This window comes from Camelina sativa, chromosome 8, assembly GCF_000633955.1.
Source record: "Camelina sativa cultivar DH55 chromosome 8, Cs, whole genome shotgun sequence".
Taxonomy (NCBI): Eukaryota; Viridiplantae; Streptophyta; class Magnoliopsida; order Brassicales; family Brassicaceae; genus Camelina; species Camelina sativa.
Genome location: NC_025692.1, coordinates 17,232,136 through 17,241,671, shown reverse-complemented (window position 1 = coordinate 17,241,671; position 9,536 = coordinate 17,232,136). Strand labels below are relative to the sequence as shown.

General features: G+C 39.9%; 1 protein-coding gene across 3 annotated transcripts; it reads left to right on the top strand.

The window, feature by feature from the left end:
- Nucleotides 278–2,891, top strand: LOC104707350 (organic cation/carnitine transporter 7). 3 transcript variants are annotated; one of them, XM_010423681.2, is made up of 5 exons: nt 278–546; nt 769–1,046; nt 1,346–1,583; nt 1,670–2,210; nt 2,307–2,891. In XM_010423681.2, exons 2-5 carry the CDS (start codon nt 778–780, stop codon nt 2,759–2,761), a joined length of 1,503 nt encoding a protein of 500 aa, XP_010421983.1. In that variant the 5' UTR covers nt 278–546; nt 769–777; the 3' UTR covers nt 2,762–2,891. The 3 variants fall into 3 exon arrangements, with proteins under 3 accessions (XP_010421983.1, XP_010421984.1, XP_010421982.1); XM_010423682.2 differs by having other exon boundaries at nt 735–1,046; XM_010423680.2 differs by having other exon boundaries at nt 278–1,046.

Here is a 9,536-nt window from a genome sequence, read left to right as displayed (position 1 = left end):
CACCTCAAACTATCTCTATAGACTATAGTCCCACAAAAGGTGACCCACTTTTGTCCTATGTTTTGGTTTAGTCTTGTTCAAGAGTTGGGTCCACTCACATTATTTAGCAGCTTAACACAGTACAGTTCCTTAACACATCTTAACTAGAAAAAACAACTGGGCTTTGTAAAAGAGTCCTTATATAATATTTGGGTTTTTATAATAAGGCCCAAATTTTTAAAAAGTTCGGTTATTGTTGAGAAAAGAACAAAACAAAACAAAACGAAGGTTCGGTCAAGAGACGGATACAATGATTCAACAGAGACTTGAAGTTCGGTTATTGTCTCGCACACGTTAGTTCGGTCAGCCTCGGTGTACGTACAAAGACCACAGAGATGGACAACATTTCGCATGTTTTCTTTGGCCTAACAGGCCAGTGACCTTTATTTACGGTTTATTATTCCATTCGTCGATTCAATGCCGTTGACTTTGTGATAATTTCTCTTACAATTCTAATTTCATTGTCCTGACAATTCGGAGAAAGAAGATCTGCATTTTTTGCTTCAGGTTCGATTTTTGTGATTTTTCTTTTTGCCAATTACAAGACTTTTTGAAATCCAGACACAGTATTGTCCTCATCTGTGTGATGCGTGAACATTCATGATTTTAATGGAATGAGTTGTTAAATTTGGGATTTACTTCCTGATCAAACCTTCCCCTCTTGGAATGTGATTATAATGGGTTCTTGTTGTCAGTTTCTTGTTCTTTTTTTTTGTTTTTTTCCTCCAGATTTTTGAAATGGCAGATGGGAAACCTAGTTTCACAGTTGATGAAGCTCTTGTGGCGATGGGATTTGGTAAGTTCCAACTCTACGTCCTTGCTTACGCTGGGATGGGTTGGATTGGAGAGGCCATGGAGATGATGCTTCTCTCTTTCGTTGGACCTGCTGTTCAGTCTCTTTGGAATCTCTCTTCTCGGCAGGAAAGCTTTATTACCAGCGTTGTTTTTGCTGGTATGCTCATTGGAGCTTACTCTTGGGGCATTGTTTCTGACAAACATGGCCGCAGGTAACTACTTCTTTTTTGAATCTTGTTTGGTCTAATATGGGCCCCTTTGTTCATAGATTGTCTGAAAAAGGGCTGAATTGTTCTGTTTGTTCATATGATTCCTTATAACTCTTGAATTGTATTATCTCTGAAGTTGTATGTTCAGTCTATGACGCTTTCTTCCTTGAGCTTCTATGTATCTTGTCAATGTTCATCAATGATGAAAGAAGAAGACTTTTTTTGGTTAGGGGTCATATCTTCTGTTTATGACGCATTTGTGGCTTCATTCTGATTTGATGCTTGTACCTTATCTTCCTCAGGAAAGGATTTATTATAACTGCGGTGGTGACTTTTGTAGCTGGTTTCTTGAGCTCATTTTCACCAAGCTACACGTGGTTGATCATTCTCCGATGTTTGGTTGGTCTCGGGTTGGGAGGAGGTCCTGTTCTTGCTTCTTGGTATCTTGAATTCATACCTGCACCAAGCCGAGGGACTTGGATGGTTGTTTTCTCAGCTTTCTGGACCGTTGGAACCATATTTGAAGCTTCCCTCGCTTGGGTACAACACATGCCTTTCTTTGCTTTGTTTTTCCAGTACAAATTGGACGCTAGCTTTTCACATCACCTTGATGATTTTTTTTGCAGTTAGTCATGCCAAGATTGGGCTGGAGGTGGTTACTTGCACTCTCTTCTATACCTTCATCGTTGCTTCTTCTGTTCTATAGGTGGACATCGGAGTCTCCTCGTTACTTAATCCTACAAGGCCGGAAAGCTGAAGCCCTTTCTATATTAGAGAAGATTGCGAGAATGAATGGAACCAAACTACCCCCGGGTGATCTCAGTTCAGAGTTGGACACCGAGCTGGAAGAGAATAAAAACCTTCCAACAGAAAAGACTCTTCTTCTTAAGCCTGGAGAAGTAGGAGAAGCTGTTTTAGTGTCCAAGACAGTACTAACAGCTGATAAGGAACCAGGTTTCTCGTTACTAGCTCTTCTATCTCCAACGCTAATCAATCGGACTTTGCTATTATGGGTTGTGTTCTTCGGAAATGCTTTTGCTTATTACGGCGTTGTCCTTCTCACCACCGAGCTGACCAGTTCCCATAACAGATGCTATCCAACCGAAAAAAAATTGCTAAATTCAAACGACGTTAACTACAGAGACGTTTTCATCGCCAGTTTTGCAGGTACATGCATATATATTGTTCTCTGTTAGCACAAGCAAATCCAAATCGGATAAAAAGTCTAAATCTTTATTATCTTGATCTGTGGAATCCTCTCAGAGGTTCCAGGTCTACTGTTATCAGCAGCAATGGTGGATAGACTTGGACGAAAAGTTTCAATGGCATCAATGTTATTCACCTGTTGCTTTTTCCTTCTTCCTCTGTTATCTCATCAATCTCCATTCATAACTACTGCTCTTCTCTTTGGCGGTCGTATATGCATCTCGGCTGCTTTCACGGTGGTTTACATATATGCTCCGGAGATATATCCAACGGCGGTGAGAACAACTGGAGTAGGAGTGGCGAGCTCGGTAGGAAGAATTGGAGGAGTCTTGTGTCCACTGGTGGCCGTTGGGTTAGTTCACGGATGCCATCAGACGATCGCTGTTCTTCTATTTGAGATTGTGATTCTTGTCTCAGGAATTTGCGTTTGTCTATTCCCTTTCGAGACAAGTGGTCGTGACCTGACAGATAGTATCTCTGCGTCCAAAGAATCACCTTCAGCCTCTGTATAGCCAAATTCTTTTTGACCAATGTAGTTATTTAGTTGTTGGAAGGAAAGAAAACAAAAACCTGAGTGATTACAAATAGAGATATTTTGTATACATCACAGGTTAGTAATATGATTAATATTTCATGTGTAAACATTATTATACAAACTTGAAAATTTGTAAAACGAAGTCTCTTTTACGAAGACATTGTTTGTATGGAGACTAAGGGAGTAAGGGGCAACTGATTCGGCTTGAGATATAGATTGAAATCGAAACCATCAAACATACTTGAAAAAACTAGCGTGAGTACTTAAATACTTTTCTTTCTATTAAATTTTCAATCTCTTTGCAGTTCGAGAATTATCCATGTATGATTGTAAAGGAGAGACATGGAGGTTTTACTATTTGCTTCAATTTTCTAGGTAAATAGTAATTGATACACAGTCTATACAAAAAGGATTTTTTGAATTTTCAGAGTATTGATATATCAACACAAGGAACCGAAAATATCATCAACTCATCCTTCAAAGTATTGATTTGTTATATAATAGAAGGTTGACCATTCATTCATGTGACTGGACTTGCGGGATTGTTTGCTGGTGGATATATTAACAAAGAATTACTTGATAAAACCATAACATAATAGATAAGTTTGAAGAAACATACGAAGAGCAAGATAATAATCTTTAAAATATTATGTGCACATTTAGATTTGTATTAGTTAACTAATACTAAAATCTAGTTAGATGATAAATAGTAACACAAATTAATAACTAACTGTCAGGTGTAAAGTCTGAGAATGAAAGAAGATGCAATAAACAAATCTATACTAAATAAAAAGTATAAGCTATAAGCTTCTTAAGCTGTCCACATAGGATTTAAAACAACCTATTGGAATTTGAAATATCACTAATTAACATTTTTCACAATTTCCAGAATTTTCTATATTAAGAATTATTTTAAACAACTTATCAGGATTTGACATGTCATTCATTAACATTTTTTAAATTTTTCAGAATTTTCTATATTAAGAATTTTTAGAAAAAGGATAATTTTAAATTTATGGAAATAAAAAAAACTATGAATTGGTCTTTATGAATTGCACAAATTTTATGAGAAAAAACTGATTTTGGTCTTGGATTTTGATGGGTTAACAAGTTGTATGGTAGTCTAAAACAAAGGTTTTTTCAGTGGAAGAATGTGAAAAAATTGACGAGGAATAAGAAGAAGAAGAAAAGTTAAAACAATATAATGATGACAATTACCATAAAATTTGGCAATGAAAATGACAAGAAAGAATATGAAAAATAAGAAAACATAGAATAAAAAAACACGAAAACATAGGTGGTAGAGATCAATTAAATATGAAAACGAGATAAATTCAAGATTATAAAATTATTTTGTCTTTCGAAATGATTCGCTTCACCTGGACATCGAGTTAAATTCATGATTTTTTTTATCTGATTTGATTTTATAACACAATTCATTTTTATATTTTTAACATTTTTGTATCTGAAATTTAAATTTTTACTTAATACTAATTTTTTTTTTTTATAAGATAATATTTCATTACTGTCATCAATCACATATTCCCTCTGTTTCATAATATAAGATGTTTTAGAGAAATTTTTTTGTTTCATAATATAAGATGTTTTCAAGTTTCTATGCTACTTTTAGATTAGTTTAATATTTTTTATTATACAGTTTTATTTATGATTGGTTGAACTTTTTTAAAGTGGTCATTTCTTATATTTTGAAACGGAATGAGTAGGCTGACGTGGCAAGGGCGAAAAAAGTGCGACTAGGGTTTTCTTGCGTTCTCATCAAGTTTGATGTCGTTGGCGGTCTCTCCGTGACGGCTTGCAGCTGATCTGCCGCAGGAGGAGGGTTCAGAGGTGAGGGGGATAGAGGGCGGAGGATGTGCAGTTGGTGTGGAGGATTTGGTTGAGCTTTCCTCAGGGAATAGTCACGTTCAAGAGGTTTCAAAGGTGGTCTCGTCGACGGTTCCACCTGCAGTAAAAGGAAAATGTTTGTTCTTGCAGATCGCTCAGAAGCGAATTTTCACTAAACAAAAGTTTGAAGTATTGGAGGTCGATGGGAAAGAGAAGGTGGTGGTACCAAAGGAAGTTTTTTTCGGGTGCAAAACCCTTATGGGAGGATTTTGTGATTGGCAAGTTTCTAAACTCTAAAGCCCCACATGTGGGAAAGATTCACATGATAGTGAATAAGATATGGCGGCTTGGGGATAGGACATCGTTGATTGACGTTTTTGCAGTCAATGAATCTACGGTAAAGTTTCGCATCAGACATGAGGGCATAAGGCACCGGGTGTTGAACCATGGAATGTGGAACATTACGGATCTCCCTATGGTTGTGTCTAAGTGGTCACATTTTTCTGAGGAAGCTCAGCCGGCCATGACGTCAGTTCCATTATGGGTTATTCTTAAGCATGTTCCTCCAACTTTGTTTACGGACAAGGGGTTGGAGTTTCTCACGAGTGCGGTGGGTGAGCCTATTAGGTTGCATCCAAAAACAGAGGCGTGTGCCTCCTTTGATGAGGCTCAAATTATGGTGCAAGTAGATTTAACTCAAGAGCTACCTCGGGAGTATGTCTTCACGGGAGAAGAAGAGGGGGAATTGGAGTCAGTGATACACTATAGCTATCCTTGGCTATCGCCAAGATGCACTCGTTGCAAGAAATGGGGTCATCTTGTTGCAACTTGTTTATCCTCTGAGGTTGTTGTTCCTGATATGCAAGTTTCGACACAGTCCACCTCTAAGGATGTGGGGGATGAGGTTTCTGCTCATGATAAGAAAGTTCCGGCGCAGTCCCCCTCTAACAATGTGGGTGATGGGGTTTCTGCTCATGATAAGCAAGCTTCGACGCAGTCCCCCTCTAAGAATGTGGGTGGTGAGGTTCATCTGCCACTAGCCGTAGTTGAGATCCCGCAGATTCAAACTGCCTCTTTGCCGGTCCCAGGAGAGGGTCCATCGGTGGAGGAATGGATCACGCCGAAAACAAGTCGTCTCAGTCCGAGTAAACAGCCAGCGGCTCCTAACCCTGGTGTTGTTTCCATGTTGAAGAATTCTTACTCTGTTTTGGGGGAAGAAACAGAGCTGTTAGAGGAAAGTGAACCAGACAAAGCTACGACTGCAGGGGAGGTAGCTAATGAAAGTTACTCTGATGACTCAAATGTCATAATACGTCAAACAGGAGCTGTAGGAGCTGTGGTAAAACGCGGCCAACAATCAGATGTGCCTTTGAGGACTTATTTACATCGAGGAACAAAATCAGTAAATAAACAAAGCTCAACTCTTCCTACTTATTCTGCTAGGGATCCTCCTAGAGATCAGAGTAAGAAGCCTCAAATTAAACATTAATGTCAAGTTTCTGCTGGAATGTGCGTGGTTTGAGTAAAACCTCTAAGCATTCTGTTATTAAGCAGTGGGTGGAGGGTAATAATTTCAAGTTTGGGTGTTTGCTAGAAACTCGGGTTCGGGAGAGAAAGGCTCAGCGTTTGGGGAGTCGCTTATTTCCTGGATGGTCTGTTTTAACTAATTATGAATATAGTCGTCGGGGACGTATTTGGGTATTATGGAAGGACGATGTAAGGATGGATCCTTTCTATCAAAGTGAGCAGATGATAACGTGCTCAGTGAAACTTGATGATCGAACAGAGGAGTTTTTTTTGTTCTTTCATCTATGGTTTGAATACGGTGGAGGCTCGTAAAGTGTTATGGCGGGAGATAAACGATCACCATGATTCCCCTATATTTAAAAACAAGACTTGGATCTTATTTGGGGACTTTAATGAAACTTTGGATATGCAGGAACACTCAAGAGTTGATGACTATCCGATCATCACTGGAGGAATGCGGGATTTCCAGTCAGTTGTTAACCATTGTTCCCTTTCTGATATGGCTTGGCAGGGTCTACTTTTTACGTGGTGCAACAAGTGAGAAGATGATTTAATCCTCAAAAAGCTTGATCGTGTGATGGTGAATGCCACTTGGACAAGGATGTATCCGCAGGCTTATAACGTTTTTGCAGCAGGGGGTTGTTCAGATCATTTGAACTGCAGGATCATGATGCAGAGAGAAAATCAGGGTCGTAGGCGCAAACCTTTTAAGTTTCTAAATGTCATGACTGAGATGGAGGATTTTATACCGCTAGTTAGAGATTATTGGCAGGGCACATCCCCTTTGTTCTTGTCTACGTCAACTCTGTTTCGATTTTCCAAGAAACTCAAGGCTCTCAAACCAGCTCTCCATTCTCTTGCTAAACGCTGTCTTGGTAATATGGTTTTGAAGACGAGGGAAGCATTTGACACTCTGTGTCAAAAACAGCAGACCAATTCGACTAATCCATCACTTCTAACGATGGAGGAGGAGAATGCAGCCTATCTTCAATGGGATCATTTGGCCGGGCTGGAAGAGAAATTCCTTAAGCAGAGGTCGAAGTTACATTGGCTGAAGGTAGGTGATAAGAACAACAAAGCATTTCATAGAGCAGCTGCAACTCGGGTTGCACAGAATTCTATCAAAAAGATCCATTGTGTTGATGGAAGAGTGGTTACAAATGCTGATGAGATTAAGGATGAGGCAGAGAGACACTTTAGAGACTTCCTGCAGTTCATTCCTAGTGAGTTTGAAGGATCCACGGTTGATGAACTTGAGCATATGTTGCCATTCCGCTGTTCTAGCGTTGATCAGCAAATTTTAACCCGGGAAGTAACTGGTGAGGAAGTGAAAAAGGTTCTCTTTTCAATGCCGAATGACAAGTCACCGGGGCCAGATGGTTTCACCTCAGATTTTTTTAAAAAATCATGGGATTTGTTGGGAACTGAGTTCGTCTTAGCTGTACAATCTTTCTTTGCTAAAGGTTTCTTGCCCAAAGGTACAAACTCTACAATTCTAGCCTTGATTCCTAAGAAGGTCTCTGCTATGGAAATGAAAGATTATCGCCCCATCTCCTGCTGTAATGTGCTATATAAAGTTATCTTGAAGATTTTAGCTAACAGACTCAAGAGGGTGTTGCCTAAGTTTGTATCTGCGAATCAGTCTGCTTTTGTAAAGGATCGTCTGTTGATTGAGAACGTGCTACTTGGTACTGAGCTGATCAAAAATTATCATAAGGAGGCCCTCTCTGGTCGTTGTGCTATAAAGATTGATATATCCAAAGCATTTGATTCTGTTCAATGGTCTTTTTTGTCCAAGGTTTTAACTGCGTTGCAGTTTCCTCCTTTGTTCATTCACTGGATAATGCTATGTGTTACAGCAGCCTCATTCTCAGTGCAAGTTAATGGTGAGCTAGCTGGTTTTTTTCGAAGCTCTAGGGGTCTTCATCAGGGCTGTTCTCTCTCACCGTATTTATTTGTCATCTGTATGGATGTCTTATCTAAGCTCCTTGACAAGGCTGCCGGTGAACGTGTGTTTGGTTTCCATCCACGGTGTAAGAACCTTGGTCTGACTCATTTAAGCTTCGCTGACGATTTCATGGTTCTATCTGATGGCAAAGTACGGTCTATAGAGAGGATCATCACCGTGTTTACTCAGTTTGCCAAAATGTCAGGTTTGTCGATTAGTATGGAGAAATCAACTCTCTATATGGCTGGCAATGCAGAACATCTCGACTCGGTGCGTTTCCCGTTTGAGGTTGGTTCTCTCCCAGTTCGCTATTTGGGACTCCCACTAGTCACCAAACGGCTCACCTCTGCTGACTGCTTGTCGTTGGTGGAGCAGCTTAGAAAAAACGAATTAGTTCATGGACAGCTCGCTATCTCTCTTTTGCTGGTCGGTTTAATTTGATTTCCTCTGTTCTTTGGAGTGTCTGCAATTTCTGGATGGCGGCTTATCGTTTGCCGAGTGCGTGTATTGCGGAGATTAATTCTATCTGCTCAGATTTTCTTTGGTCTGGAGCAGAGATGAATACACGAAAGGCTAAGGTGGCTTGGGAGGTGGTCTGTAAGCCTCGAAGTGAAGGTGGGCTAGGACTGAGATCTCTTCATGAGGCGAACAAGGTTTGCTGTCTGAAGTTGATATGGAGGCTAGTATCTCATGGAGATTCTCTATGGGTAAAGTGGTCTCNCTCTAGCGTTGATCAGCAAATTTCAACCCGGGAAGTAACTGGTGAGGAAGTGAAAAAGGTTCTCTTTTCAATGCCGAATGACAAGTCACCAGAGCCAGATGGTTTCACCTCAGATTTTTTTAAAAAATCATGGGATTTGTTGNGTAATTCCTCTCTTGGGTATTGGATTTGGACAAAGCTCCTGAAATACAGAGAAGTGGCTAAAACGTTTTGTAAGGTTGAAGTTGGCAATGGACAACGCGTTTCTTTTTGGTTTGACAATTGGTCTGGTATGGGGATGCTTGCGGAGGTTGTGGNTGCCCCATCTCCTGCTGTAATGTGCTATATAAAGTTATCTCGAAGATTTTAGCTAACAGACTCAAGAGGGTGTTGCCTAAATTTGTATCTGCGAATCAGTCTGCTTTTGTAAAGGATCGTCTGTTGATTGAGAACGTGCTACTTGCTACTGAGCTGATCAAAAATTATCATAAGGAGTCCCTCTCTGGTCGTTGTGCTATAAAGATTGATATATCCAAAGCATTTGATTCTGTTCAATGGTCTTTTTTGTCCAAGGTTCTAACTGCGTTGCAGTTTCCTTCTTTGTTCATTCACTGGATAATGCTATGTGTTACAACAGCCTCATTCTCAGTGCAAGTTAATGGTGAGCTAGCTGGGTTTTTTCGAAGCTCTAGGGGTCTTCGTCAGGGCTGTTCTCTCTCACCGTATTTATTT